This window comes from Ambystoma mexicanum, chromosome 8 (genome assembly GCF_040938575.1).
Source record: "Ambystoma mexicanum isolate Mex_15411 chromosome 8, UKY_AmexF1_1, whole genome shotgun sequence".
In the NCBI taxonomy this organism is placed as follows: domain Eukaryota; kingdom Metazoa; phylum Chordata; class Amphibia; order Caudata; family Ambystomatidae; genus Ambystoma; species Ambystoma mexicanum.
Window position 1 is genome coordinate 1640436221 of NC_090929.1, and position 22707 is coordinate 1640458927.

Here is a 22707-nt window from a genome sequence, read left to right on the forward strand (position 1 = left end):
AGCCCTTTCATTTGAAAGGCCCTGACGCTGCCCCCGACAGCCAAAACAATGTTGTTGAAAGACTCGTGCACACTTTTTTTCTACCACTACAGTACCACCCCTTTTTACACACCCTTTACCATTATTTTGCACGTGCACAATCTTCAAAGTCATTGTACAGGGTCAGAGTGAGCAACCTTCCTCGAGGACCTTCCATTACATGAATACTTGAGCTCAGAGTGAAGTGTATATCTCTGATACCGCCGATTGCACACAATGCTTTTTCTGTTTCAGATAACCACTAACCTGCTATGAAATGCAGTCTTTTATTTTCCCTTTTTAGTTTAAGTTGATTTGTGATATGATGTGTGTAATCTTACTTAAGTGCAAGGTTAGTTTTAAACCACGTACACTAAATAAATAAAAAAAACGAACCTGCTAACGTTTGTCTTACAAAACGTTCACATGTCCCTGCAAGGTCCAAACAAACGCAGGGTTACCAAGTTCTTTAGCTGTGTGCTTGCCATTGGGTGCACCTGCCAGGTGACCGAATCTGTCCCAGCCCCCCTGACATTTTAGTAAATCTCCCATGTCCTAAAGGCCTCTTACTAGTCCTAGCAGCCTGTGAAGCCTCTAGGCAGCGCTGCTTTTTGGAGTTGCAAGTGTAGCGCTAACCACAACCACGGGCAGGAGAGGGCAAGCATGACCTTGAGCTGCTGAGGAGCTGAATGGCAATGTGGCCTCTGGGTTAATGAATGGAGGGGAAGAAGGGAGCAGAGACCGTGCACTGCTCAGTCTTCAGGATGAGGCCAGGCTGGTCCACTGCATAAGAACCAGTGGTGAAAATGAGTGGCATTCTATCTCATGGGAATCTAGACTGTATGGTAACTCACTCCCTCCCCCCCCCAGCACCCACCCCCTTACCCCCCCCCACCCCCACCGCCTCCCTGAGCACACCTCCCCTTCAAGCATGGGATGGAGTGGGTTTCCGTGATGGCCTGATTCAATAAGAATGAAGACTATTTTCAACTTCATTAGAAGAAGTGGTGGAGGTGGGGAGCATGTCTGATTGCTTCTATGTGGTTTTACGAAAGGTAAAAACAGAGTGGTCAAAATACCAAAAAATACCCCAAAATACCAAATTGTTTTTGTTTTTTTATTTTTTTATTTGGTGGGTCCTCCCCAAACCCCGTGTTTTTCTATCCTTTTAACGCCATCTCACCCATTTCCACCCTTTCCCCACTAATATATATATATATATATGAAAAAACTTTGTTAAAGGGACGTTATGATTAAGTTGCGCTAATAAAAACCTATGAAATTCAGTGAAAAAACTTTGTTAAAGGGACGTTATGGTTCCAAGTAAAACCGAAAAACCCTTGAAATTCGCCAGTTATGGTAAGCTAAGCAACCATAACTCGCGCCACCACTGTGCACTGCTAAGACTAACACCCAGGACATCAAAGATGACATCACAAATGTCATTGATGACATCACTGATGACATCACATGTGCATTTACTTTTCATGAAATGTCTGTACAAGGTATTATTATTATAATGTTGACAAAAAAGTTTCAACGATCATTGGAATAAATATGAGCTACGTAGTGCATTTAACAATGCATTGATATAAATAGCTTTCTATTATGAAGTTCTATCGAGTATACTAAGCTACTCATGCAGAAACATAGGCATTGCGTGCAGCATACATGATGAAGGTATAATAATCATAATGTTGATATGTTGAATAATGAAATAACTGTTTTCTTATTACATATTTCACAGTACACAAAACTCTAATAAGTAGCTAATAAAACCCATGTAATATATAATTGCATTATTACAGACAAAACATAAAGACACAATAACACATACAAATATGGGTATATACAGGGAAAGTGAAGTAAGCAAAAAAGCAGAAGTAGTAGCAGAAACAATTCATAACTGTAACTGATTATTTTTATGCGAATAAATGATTACTCTGTTTCAAAGCTGCTATTTACCCTATGTATATGTATCACATGATGTGACTGGACCCTAAGGAAAGTAGTGTGAGTACAATGTATACAAATATGAGCATATACAGGGAAAATACAGTAATAAAAAAAAACAGAACTACCAAAGTGCTGATAACTCTACTGATTATTTTAATGCACAGAAAGGATTGCTGTCTTTCAAGCTTGTCTTCCCCTATGTATATGTTTCATATGATATGACTGGACCCTAAGGGAATTACTGTAAGAATATACTTGAAGGATAAGTCTACAAATATAGTACATTTACAATTTTTAGTTCATGACTTACTGAAGAAAACCATGTGGCCTAGATATGTAAGTAAAGGAAAAAGAGGGAGACAGACATGTGATGTCATCAGTGATGTCATCAATGACATTTTTGATGTCATCTTTGATGTCCTGGGTGTTAGTCTTAGCAGTGCACGGTGGTGGCGCGAGTTATGGTTGCTTAGCTTACCATAACTGGCGAATTTCAAGGGTTTTTTGTTTTTACTTGGAACCATAACATCCCTTTAATAAAGCTTTTTCACTGAATTTCATAGGTTTTAAATAGCGCAACTTAATCATAACGTCCCTTTAACAAAGTTTGTTCATTGAATTTCATAGGTTTTTATTAGTGCAACGTAACCATAACGTCCTTTTCAATGGATGAAGACTACTAGCATCCTAGGTTCTCAAAGTGGGAACATGGGGTGGTAAAAAAAAAAAGATTTTTCTTCCCAAACCGGTACGCCTGCGGCATCCCAGTGTAGGAAGGAAAATATTTTACCAAGATGGACACCATGGAAAGGGAAGGCGGGGTGAATAAAGAGAACACAACAGGGCATCGGCGCGGGGTGGGGGGAACAGGAGGTCAACAAGGGGCATCATAGGAGGGGGGACAAGAGGAAGACACGGGGCATGAGCGGGGGGTGGGGGGAATGGGAGGAAGACACGGGGCATGAGCGGGGGGATGAGGGGAACAGGAGAGAGACACAGGGCATGAGCGGGGGTGTGGGGGGCACAGGAGAGAGACACAGGGCATGAGCGGGAGGATCAGGAGAGAGACACGGGGCATGAGCGGGGGGTGGGGGGCAACAGGAGAGAGACACGGGGCATGAGCAGGGGGGAAACAGGAGGAAGACCCGGGGCATGAGCGGGGGGTCGGGGGAACAGGAGAGACACGGGGCATGAGCGGGGGGATGAGGGGAACAGGAGAGAGACACAGGGCATGAGCGGGGGGGTGGGGGGCACAGGAGAGAGACACGGGGCATGAGCGGGGGGTCGGGGGAACAGGAGAGAGACGCAGGGGGGTGGGGGGCCCAGGAGAGAGACACAGGGCATGAGCGGGAGGATCAGGAGAGAGACACGGGGCATGAGCGGGGGTGGGGGGAACAGGGGAGAGACACGGGGCATGAGCGGGGGGTGGGGGGAACAGGAGAGACACTGGGCATGAGCGGGGGGTGGGGGGGAACAGGAGAGAGACACTGGGCATGAGCGGGGGGTGGGGGGGAACAGGAGAGAGACACTGGGCATGAGCGGGGGTGGGTGGAAACAGGAGAGAGACACGGGGCATAAGCGGGGGTGGGGGGAAACGGGAGAGAGACACGGGGCATGAGCGGGGGGTCGGGGGAAACAGGAGAGAGACGCAGGGGGTGGGGGGCACAGGAGAGAGACACAGGGCATGAGCGGGAGGATCAGGAGAGAGACACGGGCATGAGCGGGGGTGGGGGGAACAGGGGAGAGACACGGGGCATGACCGGGGGTGGGGGGAAACAGGAGAGATACACGGGGCATGAGACTCTCCAAATGACCAGAATCATCGACTTAAGTGGCGGGGGAATCCACTAAATGACCAGAATGCACTTAAATGCTAAAGATGCAGTTGCGAAGGGCTTTGGGCCGCCACCCTTGGTTCAGCTCCAGAGGTTTGCACCGTGTGGAGGAGCTTCTATGATGTTAATCTGTGGATTCTGCTTTAGTCCGTCCAGTCTCTAGCTTCTTCCGATATGGAGTTGGTGGTCTTCCCCAATACTTCAAGGCTTTTTCGATATTGAAGGGACTCTAGAAAGTCTCCAACTGCCTCTTCGATATTCAGAAGGTATAGGCACCACGAAATACTTGTTACTCCGCCACAAAGGTTATGCACAGCTAATTGGCATTTGTAAAGTGCATATATGCATTGAGAGTTCCCCTCGCCTCCAGTGCTGTCATCCTTCGTAGTACATGGGTAGAGTGTGCCCATTGTCAGTTCTGCAAGGGTAAAAGATATGCTTAAATCGTGAGTGTAAATTTGTTGAGTTGTTTGCAGAGTTGCCGTCTGAGCAATGGGAGCAGTGTCGACAGGATTTCCTCCACCTTCATTCTAGGAGGAGATTTTCTTTAAAGGGGCATCCTGAACGCGGAGCGTTCGCAGAGTTGCAGTCTGAGCAGTCCCCAGCAGTCGTCCGGCAGCCGGGAGGCATTGCTGCGGAGAGTCTCCCCTTGCTATATGGGTAAGCACTTGCTTCAGTCGACTCTTCTGATTGCAAGTACAACCTATCTGCAACATGACTGGCCTTAACTAGCTGCATTGATGAAGTCATAAACCACAAGCTGTAACTTAAAACTTTAAACCCTATTGGGAAACAGCTGCACCTTGTAAAACCTGCGAAACATGTCCGTATACCTACCTACCTGTATGTGTTTTATCATTGATCTCCTTATTCTTACTCTCCAGCTAGGGGTGGCTGCAAGCCTAGTGCCTTTGAACCCCTCACCTCACTGCAAGGAGCGAGAGCGTTTGGCTTGGTTGGCCACACAGTCTGTCTTGGAAAATCAACAACCAGGAGGGGCAGAAGAGCACAAGTACCTCTCTTTGACCTCTCCTACACTGTCTCACCGGACCTGGGATCTGAGATGAGGCGCAGGTGGAAAGGCCGAGAGTTAAAAGCGGCAAGCGGCCGGAGGGGAAAAGGGTGCCTGCCTGCCTGCCTTTGACTTTGGCAGCGGTGCTAGCGTCAGTGCTAGCTCCGGCAGGGCCCTCCCAGGACCTTTTTGGAACATCTTCCCGATTGTTGACATACGGAAAGTCAGGGAGGTGCGGAACCTCGGTGCACCTGCTACCTGTTACTTTTCACCTGTAGGTAAGGGTGAGCACCCTCCCACGAGTCACTTTCCATACCTTCACAGCCTTCTATCTCTGCGGGCCTCACAAGGGCCACACAAGGGCCCATAAAAGAGAATCGACATCTTTGAACAGTAAACAAATGTACAATGACGTGCTCCCAAATCTTCTCGCCCACTCGCATAGACGAGTAGGTTTTATTAAGGTTGAGTACCATTTGCATGGTCCTCGACCTTGCTGGCGAGTACAGTGAAATTCAGGAGTGTTTGACACTTTCCTTTGACATTTACTGCACTGCATGCATGCAGCAATTAACGAGGAGCGTCTTTACCCTTAACCCAGATACCTGGATGTGCATAGAGTAAAGACCTCAAGCTAGGCTATGACTGGTATGACCCATTAATCTGGAATACACTACTGCTGACTTTAAATGTTGATAAGTCTGCATTAGTTAAGCCAGCAAAGCAGCTCAGCAAGTTGAGCACTAACCCCAGGCATCTGTGTTCAGCTTTCAGAACACAAGTTCGGCTCCTGTGCTGACTCAGTCCTTAATCCTTTCAAGGCCAATGAATTCAGTACCATTACTCTATTGTTACAAGTTCATCATGAAGCATCCTGCTTGAAGTCCTATATGAAAAGATCTAATTAACTGTAAAATGTGTTTTTACTTCGCTTTGTCCAATTCTGGTTGGTCTTGGGGAAGATTCTGGACAGACATTGTAAATGAAATACCTAAAACCTGTCTAGCCTGCTCAATCTTCATAGTGTGAGAATAGGATCTTGGATAGGGTGAGAGGAGAAAAGGTGGGTGCTTTCCGTTTCACCCCGCAGCGTGGCAAATCTGTGGATGAGAGATGGTGAGCAAGCTTTAGGCCTATGAAGCTAAACCAAACAGTCGTATAAACGTGGTAGAAACCAAACTATTCGTTCTTAAACCATGCAACTTGGAAAACAATTGGCGCAGACACAACTGTGGACCTTTGTAAAATGTTTTCTGTACTGCTACGACTTTCCATGATATGCTTGGGTGCATGAAGCATTTGACAGAGCTTGGCATACTATGCCTCGTTACCCAAACTCTGATAGCGCTTGCCATCGTGCCATGGTATTGCCCTCTTTCAGCTATTGCCATGAACTGTTCGGGTTCACATTCATACATCATCCTATACCCAGGTATCACATTATTGCCAGGTTGTGCCATCGTATTTGTATCATTTGCTAGCTTTTGTCTGGAAATCTGAAAACACTGGGCAGGAACTCCATCATATGGCAGATTGTGTCATTATTCGCTGAAGCCTACATCCTTAGAAAGAAACACTGAAAACCAATGTGCTGTCTGCAGTGGCGCCGCCAGGAATCAAATTTAGGAGGGGCACAGATGGGGCCAAAGACAAAAGTAGGGGGGGGTGCACAGACAAATGTAAGGGGAGAACATGGTCACTGCTCGTCTTAGGCAGGAGGGGCACAAGGGGGGGCACATGGAATCACAGGGGGGGCCTGGCTGGCTGTTGCATCTGCGGATGGGCAGAGGGCTATAGCGAAGTGCATTAAGTGTAACAACCGATTCATTGTCTGCAGCATCCCACAGCTCCCTTGCTATTCTGCAGTGCCAGTAGTCATGGCTCCTTTCAGTGGTGCTAAAGCACCACACAGGAGCCTGAACTAAACATAAAAATGTCAGCAGCAAAAGAACTGAAAGTATGCTAAACCTTGGACACAGTGTCGCCCAGTACTTGGGAGCTGTGCCTCTGAATCCCCATGTGCAGCAGGGCACGTGGAGAGTTTCTGCTGCGCAATAATTACAGGTAACTTTTTTTGAACAATTCATTTATTGGATTTGCTGCAGTCGAATCTTCATCTGAGTTTTTTGCCTTATTCACCTCGTTGGATAAGCTTTTATTTGTAAAATATGTTTCAGATGATTGTGAATCTGTTTAGAATCATATGCTGTGTAAATAGTCCGACATCTAGTGGTAATCGCAGAGAATGCATCTTTTTTTCGAAGATCGAAAAGGGATGTCGACATGGGCGTGACTGTAGCACTATCCCTAATGTGACGTGTAGTGTTCCCAAAATCCTTCATGCGTCGAGGCCTTTTCCGCCTAACTAGTCGGTCGCACATAATGCAGATCTCGTAAGTTTTATATTGATGATTCCTGTTCTTTGGCGGTTTCCTTGCCTTCGACAACTACTCTACGGCTGTTCTGCGCCTGATCCTCTATGCCGGCGTCCCATCCTTGACTGCTCAGCAAATGTTTAACATGTTGCCTCGGCCCTCTGGCCCACCCTTTACAGTAGGTAGAGTGGGGCCCTGTTCGTGCTGATTTCTCTTGAGAATGCCTTTCCTTTACCCCTTCTCTACCCTTTCTTTTGGTCTGGCTGCCGTTTCCCTCTGCTATGGAGAGGACACCTTTTTAAAGTTTGGCCGTCTTGTAATGGCAAATTCCCCTGGAAAGACAGCCATCGGTCGATGCACTCGGTGTCTCCCTCGTGATCACGACAAGCGTACCTCTAAAGCCTGCAAACTCTTTTCGGCCTTAGACCCTGAAAGACAGGCGTACAAAATGGTGGAGGGCCTACGCTATGCAGGCCAAGAGTCACTCCCCCGCCGGCGCCTCCGATGAGGAATCTGTCGGCAGCCACTGCTCCTATTTGGAGGTTGTCGACCTTACTCTGGAGCCCTCATGCTTGCACGTGCCCGCCCCTGTCCCCGGTGGAGCCATCATGGAAGGTTTCTACGTCTGCAGGCCTGTCGTCTTCAGCGGGACGTATGTACCTCGCAGTTCGGCATCCCCACTAAATCTATTGCTTTCGACGCGGTAGCATCGAAAGACCAGTCCACTCATTGAAAACACTCGTGAAGCACTGGGAGAAGCTTTACAAAGCTAGTTGGCACATTTTGGACCCCCCAAAAGGCCCCCTATTTGCCTGAGGGCTTTTCTCTGGCCTGTTCTCCGTTTTATAGGGCCCTGCACCAGGACCCAGCTCCCTCTACATGGCCCCTTCCCCCTACTGATCCCTCAGACTCCTCTGAATGGACCAGAGAGATATTTGAGGCTTGAATGAGCAAAATGGGTGACTCCATTAATTTTTCAGGCCAATTTGATGGCATCTTGAAGAGACATAGGGATGTTGACCTCTGTCCTGTCTGTCCGAAGTCCCAGAGGCTCCACTCCCAAGGTGCTCAATTTTCATCCCTGGAGGAATCCCATCAGGACCCCCAGGTGTATGTCTTTCTGGATGATCCTAGCCAAGACGTTTTCTATGTCTAAGACTCTGTCCAGGGCGGCTAAGATCCCACTTATCAGGACCTGAACTGGAACCCTGTGGATGACCAGGACACGTGGCAATCCAACCCGCCCCATGACTCTGACCCTGGGAAAAGTTTTTTGGATGCTCTTCCTGTTACCCAATCCAGGAACTCGTCACCTATAGGCGACCAGATTATGTAAAATAACCTTCTGAAAAAAGATGCTGCTCACTTTAAGATTACCACACACAAAGCTGTCTCTGATTCAGACTTTGTGAAAAGTATCCTTAAGGAGCAGACCCCATTCAGCCAAGCCATCCCTTTGCTGAACTGAGTCAAGAAGCGCCTGGCCCCCTCATGGCTCACACTATCGCTCACACGTGTGGTGAATCCCTGTGTGGACATTTTTTTCCTCCCGCCTCCTTCAGACCCGTTCTATATCAGGGTCAATGCCATCCTGGACTCCCTGGTCATCACTTCTACATGGAAGAGGGTGGAGGGGTACCACTGTTCTCGTCGGAATACCGTCCTGACAAGGACTGAAAGAAATTGTACGCCCTTGGCAGTCGTGTCATCACCATTGCTGCTTTTTCCTCCAGGATTTCCAACAATACTACGCTCCTTGCGAGCTACAGTGACGTTCAGTGGGGTCTTGTCCAGGGCGGCCTCCATTATGTCCCAGAACCCACTCTCACCCACCCTTTTAGCTGTGGTTGGGGAAGAGCTGTAAGTTACCCAGAATATTCTTAAAAATACCTTGGACTCGGCTGAAACTGCAGAGTGTGTCCCTGCCCAGGGGACCCTTCTCAAGGGCCACTCTTGACTAAAGAATTCAGGTCTTAAACCAGAGACCCAGGCCTCCTTCATTAATAAGTTAGTGGAGGAATCCAACCGTTTCGGGAAAGACGTTGATGAGGCTCTGGAGACCCCCATGAAGGAGCACAAGACCTTATAATCACTCAGTCAGATCTTGGCCAAGCCCATTGTCCAGCGAGGCAGTTTCAAAACTCGCCGGCCCTTTCAAGGACAGTCCTTCTCCCGCTCTCCTCATGGACATGGCTTAGGTGGGGTGCGGGTGGGGGGGGGAATCAAACTGGGCTTCCGGACAGGGCTCCTCCAGTAGTTTCCAATCTACTCAACAATGTTTTCAGCTGGGGAAAGGCAGATGTAGAAACTCTGCTTCCAGAGGCTCTCCAGCCTTCGCATCCTAGTGACTCGGCGGTACAAGTCCCCTCCCATACTTCCCCGGTCGGGGGACATTTGACATCTTTCACCCACGCGTGAGAAGGGAATCGCATCAGATCATTGGGTAGTCAAGACAGTCGCCCACTGGGACTGCATCGAGTTCCTCCGGTCACCCCGCTACCGTCCACCCGGAAGCTGATGACTATCACCAGACCATCTGTGCATTGTGCTGGACGAGGTCCAGGTCCTGTTGGAAAAGGGCACCATCGAAGTCGTGCCTCATCTGCAGGTAAACAAGGGTATTTATTCAATATACTTCCTTGCACCCAAAAAGGATCTAACCATGCGCCCCATTTTAGATCTGCAAACAAGTATGTCAAAATACAAAAGTTCAGGATGACAACTCTTCAGAAGTAATCCCCCTGCTGCTGCAGCAGGGGGATTACATGGTCACATTGGACATGAAAGATGCATACTTTCATATTTCAATGTTGCCTGTGCACAGAAAGTACCTTAGGTTCAGGATAGAGGACATGCACTGTCAGTTCAAGGTTCTACCCTTCGGCATTGCCTCAGCCCCAAGGGTGTTCACAAAGGTACTAGCGGTAGCAGCGGCTTACTTGCGCAGGCAGTCCATCCCCGTGTACCCTTACTTCGACGACTGGCTCATAATGAGAGACTCGTACGGAACATGCCTTGCAAATACCCTGAAGACAGATCTCCTTTTCAATCTGGGATTCTCTATCAATGAGAAGAAGTAAAGCTTGGTCCCCAGCCAAGCCAAACAGTTTCTGGGGGCCCTTATTCAGACAGAAGACTGGGTTGTCTTCCCCTCCAATGAGAGGGTTCAAAACATGCTGTTCCAGATCCCTCATTATGTAGCCAGTCATCGGGTGACCGTTTGGGAAACTTTCTGCAGGGGAAAACCTTTACCACCCCTGCAGTAGAGGCCACTCTCACCACAGAGACATCTCTGTCAGGGTTGGGGGGCCCAACTCCTTCAACAGACAGCACATGGCGTGTGGTCCCCATCAGTAGCATCCAATCGCATCAATCTATTGGAACTGCTTACAGTGTTCAAAGGCCTGAAAGCCTTCCAAGCACACCTTCAGGGGAAAATGGTCCTCGTCCTTGCAAACAGTACCACGGCCACATGCTACCTGAACAAACAGGGGGGGGACACTCTCTATGACTATCCAAACTGTCCCAGAACATTTGGAAGTGGGCACTCCAACAAATATTCTTTCTCTCGCAACATGTTCCAGGACAACACAATTTTCTGGCGGACGTGCTCAGCAGAGACTCTTTCCCCCCCTTTCCCCCCCAACCCATAGATCACGAGTGGCGCTTGCAAGAGCACATTCTACTCAACGTCTTTGCAGAGTGAGGTTTTCCAGACATCGACTTGTGGTCACGACTTTGGAGAGTGACCAATGCCCAGATTACGCCTTCAGGTACCCACAGAAACGCTCCAAAGGGAACGGTCTCAGGATAACATGTTCCGGGAGATGCCTATGCCCCCCCTATCCCTGATTCCCCTTCTAAACAGGATAGTGCACAAGATGCACCAGGAACAAGTTGTGATGATCCTGGTGGCACCAATGTGGGCCCGACAGCCATGGTTCTCCCAGCTCATGAGAATGTCAGTCTCCCCTCCCAGGAAACTGCAATGCTCGTACAACATGCTGTCTCAAGACCAGGGGGAGACACTGCATCTGTGCCCATAAACACTCAATTTAGCAGCTTGGCTCCTGCAGTCATAGTTTGGGCACCTCCAACTCCCTCAGCGATGTATGGACATACTCTGGGAAGCACGGAAATCCAACACCAGACATTGCTACTCCAATAAGTGGAAACACTTTGTTATCTGGTGCAATACTAAAAAACGTCAATCCCATGGACTGTTCACCTAAAGATATTGTCCTTTATCTAACACACCTATTAGACTCAGGACTTGTTTTCAGTTCCCTAAAGGTCCACCTGGCCCCTCTCTCTGCATATACCACATCCCAGAGCAAGGTTTCATGGTGGGAAATTCCTGTCATTAAGGCTTCCATGGAAGGGGTAAAATGACTCCCCCCCCCCCCCCCCCCCTATATCCAACGCAACTCCCGGATGGGCCTTGAATTTTGTCCCTGCAATGTTGATTGGGGGGGGGGGGGGCTTCTTTCGAACCCACGAACAAGACTAGCCTTAAGGCCCTCACCTATAAGACTGCCTTTTTAGTGTCTATCATCTCGATTAGGAGGGTTAGTGAACTGTAGGCCCTTTCAGTTCAGGACCCATTTGTAACTATTTACACAGACAAGGTGGTTTTGCACATACACCCACGTGTTGCGCCTACATTCATCTCTAAATTCCATATCTATCAATCAATCAATCAATCAATTTAACTTCCCACTTTCTTTCAAAACCCCACTAACTTGACAGAAAGAAGTCTCCATACACTTGACGTGAGGAGAACAGTAATGTACTACCTTGAAAAAACGAAGCCATTGAGAAAGACGAACCAATTCTTTGTCTCTGTGGCAGCTGATAGCTGATCCCCCTTTATTTCCAAATGGATTGTAAATTGCATCACACTGTGTTTCTCTCTTGCCAAGGGAGATCTACCCTCTACGCCTAGAGCTCACTACTCTGGACACAGGGGCTACCATAGCATTCGTTGCAAATATTCCTCTACATCCCATTTTCAAAACAGCAACCTGGAGTTCATACCTTCATCCAACACTACTGCTTAGACACAAGTCTGATTCTCGGGTGGGACAAGTGGTGCTAAGACATCTTTGCTACTGTTCCTTCACACATCCCACCACTATCTCCTGGTACTGCTTGCTAGTCTATGCAAAGCATGTGATTCTGAGCAGATTCACAAGTATCAGAAGACCTACATTACTCATCGTAATCATATTTCTGATGATTGTATCTCCTTTGATTCACAAGCTCCCATCTTTCCTCCCCTCTTGGAGTAGAAGGAACATAGACTTCTTACAGCTTCTCTCTTCTGTACTCATGCACTCTGCAAGGCTGCCTCACGGCAGAAGAAAATTAACCAGTGGGACCTCAACGCGTGAAGGATTTTGGGTACACTACACATCACGTTAGGGATAGTGTTACAGTCACGCCCATGTCGACATCCCTTTTCGATCTTTGAAAAAAAGCTGCATGACGCCGCGATTTCCACTAGATGTCGGACTATGTGCACAGCATGTGATCCTAAGCATGTCAATCTTCAGAGGTTTTTTTTTATTTGAATGAACAAATGCTGCTTTATGCAATGTTACCATCTGTGTTTTGCTATACGTTCTGGTTGGTGGCTTAAAAGGGAATGAAATAATTAATTTCATTAAGCGCCGTATGAACTGGTATTGACAAAGCCACCAGTCCTGTTTTGCTAAGGGAGAACTGCGTTGGCTGTGCTAGCTTCCTCACAGGTCCAAGGCAGAGGCTTTGAAGCACCGCCATGCAGACGAGCGCAGCCTCCAGGCACCCCTGTGGCATCAACCCACTATGCTGGTCCTGTTTCAGTGTTTACTGTTTGGCACAAAAACATCACTTATAGCAATATCTGTGGCTACCTCAGTTTAGCGCTAAAGCCCTGGTCATTGTAAAAAATAATGGTGGTGCTGAAACGACAACTATAAGACAAAAACCTTCTAGTTTACAAGTTGATGCTAAGTGACAGCTCGAATCTAAAACCAATGTTGCCACTGAAGCGCTACCTGTGGGCCAAAACTGTGTAGTCTATACCAGTTTACTTTTTCTTACATTGCAATGCCATCCCTCTCTCTCCATACACTGCACCATATGTAAAGCCATCTAACACTGCATGCCTATGCCATTAAGGGTCTTATAAATGCAACTTAATTGTTATTATAATGCTTCTTCATTCCTTTTTGTCCTTTTCAGATGGTTCAAGCTTGAGTCAAAGCCGGGGAAGAAGGTGAAGGCACGCGGCGAGGTCAAGGCCAGTATCCAGTTTGTGAGGAACAACATGACGGCCAGCATGTTTGACCTGTCCATGAAGGACAAGTCCCGCTCCCCCTTCTCCAAGCTCAAGGACAAGATGAAAGGGCGCAAGCACGATGGCACCTTCTCTGACACCTCGTCTGCCATCTTCCCCAGTCGCAGCGGCTCCACACCAGACGCCAGCTTGTTGGGACCAGTGGGCTCTGCCATTGAACCTCAGCAGAAGGCTAAGCCCAGGAAGCCCTTCCTCCTGGGACCCCAGCGCCTTTCTGCGGCCCACTCCATGTCGGATCTGATGGTACCGCCGGGCTCCAGACCCGGGGGCGTTGGTCATAGCATGCCCATCCAGAGGCAGCTGGACTCTGTTAGCTCTGGCGAGGAGAGCGGTGAGTTGGAGCCCTCATGCCTTCTGCTTGATCTCTTAAGGACCATCTCCACCCTTCAACTAACTTCTTTTGCACTGAATTGACTTGTTTTAGCTTCCATTCTATTTTGTTCTTGTGTTTTTATATATTATGCTTTCAAATGCATTTAGGCCCGTGTTTATTGTATAGTAATTGCCCTAAAGGGGGTCTTCAGAACATACCCAAACTGCATGGGATGAACAAGTATTGTATACTAAATGACAATTGAGACTACCAGGTAGCCAATATTTCCAACACCTGCAATCTGATCCACATGTGACTGACATGTCACCAGTGATAACCATGTTTTTCAGCCAATAGCTTGTCAGAGAATCCGATCTATGTGAGACAACAGCACCAGAGTAGTGGGACGTCTGCTGGAGCACCCCACAGACGTCATCTCTCCTCTCGAAATGGGAAGGAAACAAAGCAACTTGTTTGGTCTCTGTCTGACGTGACCCACAAGTGTGTCTTGCGTCAGACCTGAGCATGCTATTTTAGTTGAGTTCCTTTCCACTTTTTGTTCCTGCTGCCCCCACCATCACAGAGCCAGAGGAGATGAATGGGGTTCAGGGAAAATGGAACCCACAGAAACAACGTTTATCACAATACTTGTTTTTATGCACACTAGTGCGCCACCTAGAACCTCTTCCTGTTTGAAAGAAACATAGCTCTGTGTCTTGTCTCTAAGATGTTATCTGGGTTTGCGAACAGACTGTGCAAAGTACTGGCTTCTCCGGTTTGGTGCCTTGTTGTTTGTGTGAAAACTGAGCTAGATGCAGGATGGTACATTGAGGGTTCTTCACATATGCAGGATGGCACTTTGAATGGTCTTCACATTTAGTGGGCCAGTACATTGTGAATAATAGGAATAGTCACTCGCTTGACTCCAATGTGGGACCGGGGTCTTAAGTGGTGTAAGTACATGGAAGGTGGAGACACAGGTGGAATGCCTTTGGGCACAGACTTCTATTTATACCAAAAGAAAGAAGGAAACCAAATTATTCCTAACTCTACGAGGGGCTTTCCTGCCTCAACTAAAACACTAAGGGACACCATCCAGTGTCAAAATCCTACTTCTAGCCCTTACTCTTCAAAACAAACTAGAGTAGTTTACTGTTGTCTTGGTCCAGAAGAATGACTCCCTTCTTCTGGACACGTGCAGTTCTATACAATGGCAGATAAGCGAGGGAGGATTACCTGGGTAGAGGGTCCTTGGGGATTGTGGAAAGGGGGCCGGACGGCGAGACATGGTATCCCTCCTTCTCTAAGACTGACTTAACCTCCCTTCCCTTAGCCTTCATGGGCTTCTTCCATTCATGCCCCATTTCTCCCTGTAAATACTCATAAAGTACTGAGAAGAGGGGGAAGCAACTAGAAGTAAAGCACACTTCCTATTTCAAACACCACTCTAGTATTGGGACGAAGAGGGGTATGTCGACATCCAATATTGAAGGTTGAGCTTGTCCCATTAATTGGGTTCACTATGGTGTGGCAAGACATGCCAATAACTCACACCTGAGGCCCCTTGATAGGGCTCAGGTGCATAAAGGGAGGAGACCCAAGCAATCAAGGAGAGGAGTATCTCAGTGTTGGGAAGAGACTCAGAAGTCTGAACGCTGGAATCAATCCCAGAGGACAGACAGACAGACAGACAGACAGACAGACAGACGCAAAGGCAGCCAGGAGTTGGTGAGATGCATCTGTTGAGAAGGGAAGTCTGGATGTGCCCGACGAACGTGGCGGTCTTCTTCTGCAGAGAAGGTGAGCGAGAGCAGCAGGGGCTGCTGCTGTGGAGACGTGAAGCACTGGTGGGTGTTGGAGGACACAAGAAGACCGGAGCCCTGTCCCAGAGTACCACAGGCAAGTAATGGTATAAGTAAATGTGTGACTATATTCAAACTGCTAAGTAAGCACATTGAACACCGAATTAAATGTAAAGTACTATTTGAATAAGAAAACAGCATATTGAATACCGAATGAAAAATTTGAGTTATGCAGACCTCTGGCATATTGGTATGTAAGCTGCATTGTGAGCAAAACGAAAGTATATGTAGCATTGAACAAACACTGAAGTCGTTTTACAATCAGTGTGAGAAAGAATCATAAGCCTATGGTAAAACAAAAGACTGATGCAGAAAAGTGTTATATTAACCAACGAGAAGGCAAGTGTGAAGAGTCGGAAGCCTGATAAGGGGCCAAACAAGGCTAAGGGAATTCATGGTTGAGTGACCTGTGATGGGTGGACTGTGCGGTCTGACAACTGTCCCTAGACCAGGGAGTTCACCACTGTGAAGATCAGATATCAAAAATCGAGTCAAGGAGAAGCCTAGGGTTCCCGGTTCCGTGACTTGTAATGGGTGAACCGTGTGGTCTGATAACTGCACTTAGACCTAGCTCTAAATGTTGAAAAGTAAGTCATTGGAAATGAGCCATGAAGAACTGTGAAACTATTGGTAAAGCAAGCCAGAAGGTGGGACAAGGAGACCTATCGGTTTTATTGTGTTGAACATTGAGCGGATAAGCAGTGAAATCTTGGGGAAGGCAACCCTGAGAGTTGAAAGAACTAGGAAATGCTGTCTTGGGGAAGGGAACCTCAAGACCTTCTTTTTCGGTGTTAACTGTACTGTATTGAAGTTGGGGTAAGGGAAGCCCAAGATCTGGTGTGAGAATGTTGAAACAAGCAACTATTGAATCTGTGTTGAACTTGGGATAGGGAACCCAAGGAGAACTTTGAACTAACAGTTGAGACTTTTCTTTTGAAAACTATTTTGTTGGCTAAGAAGAATTCCCCCACTGTTTGTAGATGTGAGGGCAAGCATAGGTTTATGACAGACCAGTTTTGATTTGGACTCACAGACTTCCCTTAGTTTTCCTTAGGCAGGAGAAATCTCTACTCGAGATATAGGGCAAGTTAGGCCTTACACCAACCTGATATTCAAATAAACATTTCTTTGAAACTTGAAATCTGTTATTTGTGTCATCTCTTGATACCATGAGATGGTAGAAACACTTTTGTACAGGCATGTTATAAATGACATATTATAACATGTCTGTCTCACACAGTTCAATGAAGTAGAGGGAATGCTTCCCCTAGTCTTTCTCCGGCTGGTTTTCACTGTTCCAGGAAGTAGAGGTAATGGCTCCCTTGCCATGCTTTCCTCAGGCTTGTTTTCACTGGCCCACAATGTATGGATAATGTCTCCCTTCCCCTGTCCTTTCGAGGGGATTGGGTCCTCTGACGTATTCCATATCTATGACAGTAATCGCCACAGCCGTGCTGCTTGGGAAAATCTTTCGGCTCCTGCGTCGATGACGTCGATACGCCGCCCTCGTGCACCTCCTCCGATGGCCAACGTCACTGGATGTTAAAAGTAGGACGCACGAGGCCCATAGCCTCAGTTCCGTTTTTTCCGCAAACGTGTTCGCTTCGGGAATCTCGGTGCGCCTCGACTCTTTGGAGTTTCTGTTGTTTCTCGGTTCTTCGAACCTGTTTGTTTTGTGAAGTTTCTTCTTCGTGAAGGATGTTTACCTCGTCTTCCACCCCGCGTCCGGGATTTAAGAACTGCGGGGACTGTGGGTCCAAGATGTCGGTTACGCACTCGCACGACACCTGCCTCTGGTGCCTCGGGGAGGCCCATGACACGGATGACTGTGTCGACTGCCAGTCGCTCACGTCTAAAGCCTTGCAGGAGCACAAGAAGAAGTTATCGGGAGGTAAGGTGTCTAAGCCACGGGAGTCGAGGTCTGTGGGGCTTTCGACGGACGATTCGAGAGGCGACTCTCCGCGTCATCGTCGGAAGTGCAGTGGGTCTCGGTCCCGCCACTCCTCTGCCTCTTTGAGGCACTCCCGGAAGCGCCGTCATCGGTCGCCTTCCCCGTCCTCTTCCGAGGACTCCACCTATCGGCGGGTCGCTTACCCTACCAAGCAGGTGATGCTGGAGGAATGGGCTTCCTTCGGGAAGAAAATGTTAGCGATTCTCGAATTGCCGGGCACCGGTCCGTCCGGGCCTTAGATTGGGGTTGGTCGTGATCGGTCGAGAGACACCACTCGCACGCCTTTGGGCTCGGGTGATCGGCACGATTCGCGGGAGAGGTCCCGCTCGGACAAGGGGAATCGTTCTCGTCATACCCGGTCCAGATCCCGGTCGTCGACGCGCTCGAGACCGTGTGAACCTGTGACGTCTTCGAGGAAGACGTCGACGCTGGTGTTGAAAAGGTCGTCGACAGACTCTTTCGAGGCCCCGCCTCCGAAGAAGTCGTCGGTGCCATCAGTGTCCAGGCTGTCGAAGGACACGCTCGGTGCTCCGGCATCGAGGCCTGTGTCGACGCCATCGATGCTGTCGGCGCCACGTTCGGCGTCAACGCCGATTCACTCAAAGCCTTTCGAGGCTGTGTCGACGGGGGTACCCCGAGGCTCAGTGGAACCCCCTAGAAAGGCTCTGGCCAAGGTCAAGCATGGCTTTGATTCACATTCTGTGCCTTCTTACCGCCATCTTCAGTTTATTTCAGAGGTGGATGAGGACTCTGATGATGGCATGGTTCCTAATACGGTGCCAGACGAGATTCTCTTGGGCCATAGTCCCTGCACGATGCTAGTGGGCTGGACACCTCTCCGGAGGTGGAGTTTTGTAGGCCTGAGCCTGGCACTCATGCCGACTCCTCGTACCAGCGCCTTATGTCGAGGGTCACCCAGTACTTGGGATGGTCTGCTCTCCCAGGGGAGTTTCTTCAGGGTGACCTTACGGATATCCTCGACCTTGGTCCACCAACTGACCCGGTACTGCTGTTTCATATAGCTCTACAGAGGAGGGTGGCGGCTTGGACTGCTCCGGAGAGTCTCCCGGCAGTGGGCAAGTCTTTGCCGCGAAAATACCGCCCAGCCAGTAGCGACCCCTGCTACTTGTCCAAGCACCCCACTCCGGAGAGTTTGGTGGTGCAGGTGGCTACGGCCCGACAAAGCAGGCGTTGTATCCTACCATCCCTCCTGATAGTGACGACAAGCGTTTTGACGGCTGGGCGAAGAACGTGTTTTCTTCAGGGGGTATGGCGCTTCAGGCGGCCAACTCCGTTTGTGCCTTGTCACATTTCACGCACACTCTGTGGAACTGTTTTTCCTTGGAGGCTGAACATATTCCCGAAGGGGACGAACGGGATGGTTTCCTTGGCATGGTTCAGGATGGCAAGGATGCCATGTGTGAGGCCGTTCAGTCGGCGTTTGGACATGGCAGATTGCGTCAGCCGGTCCATGGCAGCGAGCTACGTGATATGCAGGTTTGCGTGGTTGCGGAAGTCGGGGTTTGCGCCTGATGTACAGGCCCGGCTCCTCAACATGCCCTTTGACGGGAAACATCTTTTTGGCAGCAAGGCTGACGAGAGCCTTGAGAGGTTGCAGACCTCAAAAGCTGCAGCGAGGTCGTTGGGCGCTGCAGTTCGACAACCTCCGCCTTTTCGTCCTAGGGGACAGCAATGGAGAGGAGGTTCCTTTCGTTATTACTCATCCTTTGGTAAAGCGAGAGGAGCTGCCAGTCAAAGGGGCCATCGTAGCAGTGCCAGAGGTGGAAAACAAGGTACTCGAGGTGCCAAGGCCCTCGGGCAACGCCACAGCCGCTTCAGCTCAGTCATGAGGGAATGTCCCATGGTTCGCCGGTGGGGGAAGGCTGGCGCAGCATCTTACAGAGTGGCGCGCCATTACTTCAGATGTGTGGGTTCTGGAGATCATAACCCACGGCTACTGTCTTCCTTTCCGGCAGAGGCCTCAAGGCAATCCACTGGGGAATCTCTTTGAAGAGTCCGGATCCGCTCCTTGCGCAGGAAATTCAATCCCCGCTGGAGAAAGGCACCATAGAACTGGTGCCTGTAGCGGAGAGGAACACGGGATGGTATTCCCCTTATTTTTTGATTTCCAAGAAAGACGGGGGATTGAGACCCATCATGGACTTGGGCGGTTTTGAACAAACTCCTCAGGAAGGACAAGTTCAAGATGGTTACTCTCTCGACCTCAAGGACGCTTATTTTCATGTGCCGATACATACAAAGCACAAGAAGTACCGACTCGCACTTTCAGTTTCGGGTCCTGCCGTTCGGTTTGACCTCCGCCCGAGGGTCTTCACCAAGCTCACAGTAGTGGTGGCAGCGCACCTCAGGAAAGTGGGGATTCACGTCTACCCCTACCTGGACGATTGGTTGATCAGGGCGCGCTCTCCCGAGCAAGTCCTGGATCATCTGACAGTCACCTGCCACTCCCTCCACAAGCTGGGCTTCTCCCTCAACTTAAAGAAGTCCCATTTGACACCAGCTCAGAGGTTCCAGTACATCGGAGCAGTGCTCGACACGTCCCTGGGGCAGTGTTTTCCTCCCCAGGTGAGGGCTCATCACATTCAGCAGATGGTGCACACGTTTCAGCTTGCCCAGAGTCTCCCAGCGTTCGAGTTCTTGAGATTGCTCAGCCTCATGGCATCCTGCATTCTTCTGGTGCCGGTTGCGGATGAGATCTTTGCAATGGGCACTAAAGCTCCAGTGATCTCAGTCCTCCGGCAGGATGTCGGACCCTGTTCAGGTGCCGTCCTCGGTCGCCCAGGACCTTCTGTGGTGGGCCGTCGAAGACAATCTGATGAAGGGGGCTCCATTTTGGCTGCCCTGGCTGGAGGTGACGATCGTGACGGACGCATCCCTCACGGGATGGGGAGCTCATGCCAACGAGTTGATAGTCAGCGGTCGTTGGTCTCCGTCGGAGTCCAGACTCCATCAATCTGTTGGAACTGGGGGCCGTCAGGCTAGCCCTGAAGGCTTTTCTGCCGACTGTGCGAGGGAAGAATGTCCTGATCCTGACGGACAACACAGTGGCAATGCACTACCTCAACAAAAAGGGGGGGGGGAGACAGGGTCACTTCCTCTGTGCAGGGAGGCGATGCAGCTCTGGTTCTGGGCAATCCAGCAGGAAGTTTCGATCTCAGCAGTTCATCTGGCTGGAGAAGAAAACGAGACGGCGGACGCTCTGAGCAGGCAGAGCGTGATCTCTCACGAGTGGGAGTTGGCTCAGGAGATTCTCCTGGAGATCTTCGCCCTTTGGGGGACCCCTCAAGTGGATCTCTTCATCTCCAGTGTCAACCGGAAGTGCAAGAGGTTCTGCTCGTGGGAATTTTCTCTGAAAGGAGCCTTAGGAGACGCGTTCGTGGTGGAGTGGTCATTCCCACTGCTGTATGCGTTTCCTCCAGTCCCCGTCCTTCCGCAAGTGCTGCAGAGTTTCGGTTCCCGGATGATCCTCATTGCTCCGGCGTGGGCCCAGAGGACGTGGTACCCGGACCTTCTCGACTTGTCCATCTGCCCTCTACGTCGTCTTCACTACCGAGATGATCTGCTCTCACAGGAGGGGGAGGTCAGGTTCTCCATCCAGAGGTCAGATCCCTCAACCTTCACGCTTGGTATCTGAAAGGTTGAGGTATAAGGATTGGGACCTCCCTGAAGACGCGATGGAGGTGTTGCTCTCGGCCAGACCGCCAGCAACAAAGTCCCTGTACCGTTGCCGTAAGTTCTGCAACTGGTGCAGGGTTAAGAATGTGGATCCTTTTTCATGTGACATTCCGGTAGTTCTGTCTTTTTTGCTTTCTTTGGCCCACAGGGGCCTGCAAGTGGGTACCGCTAAAGGTTACCTGGCGCGCTGTCCATATTTAAGCGCTCGTATGAAGAGTGTTCCTATTTTAAAATTCCTTTAATTTCTCAGTTTCTGAAAGGGCTCACTAATGTGTTCCCTCTGTCACCTTTCCAGGTGCCTGGTTGGGATTTGAACCTTGTTCTCAAGTTTCTGATGGGTGCTCCGTTTGAGCCTTTGCATTCATGCCCTTTGAGACTGTTAGCTCTTAGAACTGTATTTTTGGTTGCGGTCACTTTCGCTCGCAGAGTGAGTTACAGGCACTTTCAGTTAAGCCACCCTTCACTGTGTTTCATAAGGACAGGGTTGTCCTTAGAGTTCGTCCTTCCTTTCTTCCGAAGGTGGTGTTGGAATTTCATTTAGGCCAGAAGGTTGTTCTTCTGGCGTTTTATCCTCCTCCACATTCTGGTAAGGAAGAGGAGAGGCTCCATAGGCTGATCCTAGGAGAGTGTTAAGCTTTTATATTTCACGCATGTCACGGATCAGAGTGGACGATCAACTATTCATTGGTTACGCTGGAAAGCGTTTGGGACAAGCTGTGACGAAACAGACTTTCTCTCGCTGGATTATTTTGGTTATCTGAGTGTTACCGCTTGGTGGGTAAGGACCCACCGGTCGTCTTACGGGCCCATTCTACCAGGGGTATGGCTGCCTCTACTGCCCTACAGAGGGGTGTTCCTATTCGTAACATCTGTGATGCAGCCACCTGGGCTTCGGTACATACTTTTGTACGTCACTACTCCCTCGATTCCATCCGGGGGCAGGATCTGGCCTTTGGCAAGGCGGTTCTTCACTCCGCAATTTGATTGGGCATTCTAAATTTCTGTTTTCTAAATTCTTTTCCCACCTCCTTGCATTGGTACTGCTTTGGGAGTCTGTCATAGATATGGAATACGTCGGAGGACCCAATCCCCTCGAAGAACAAGTTACTCTCTTACCTAGTAACGTTCTTTCGAAGGGATGGGCCGACGACGTATTCCATATCGCTCCCTCCCTGCCTTCCCCGCTACAGAATTTCTTATTGCGATTGCAGCTTACGTTTCCGCAAGGCTTTGTGTGGTCAGACTGGCAGAAGACTGGTGCCACACGTTCTGGGAAAAAACTACAACTGAGGCTACGGGCGTTGTGCATCCTACTTATAACATCCAGTGACGTCGGCCATCGGGGG

General features: G+C 49.2%; 1 protein-coding gene across 1 annotated transcript in view; it reads left to right on the forward strand.

Annotated features, from left to right (window-relative positions):
• Window positions 1-22707, forward strand: part of RAB11FIP2 (RAB11 family interacting protein 2) — a 281486-nt gene that overhangs the window by 135951 nt on the left and 122828 nt on the right. The window contains exon 2 of the mRNA XM_069611907.1: window positions 13425-13870. Within this exon, the coding sequence (XP_069468008.1) occupies window positions 13425-13870 (446 nt within the window). The remainder of the gene's footprint in view (window positions 1-13424; window positions 13871-22707) is intronic.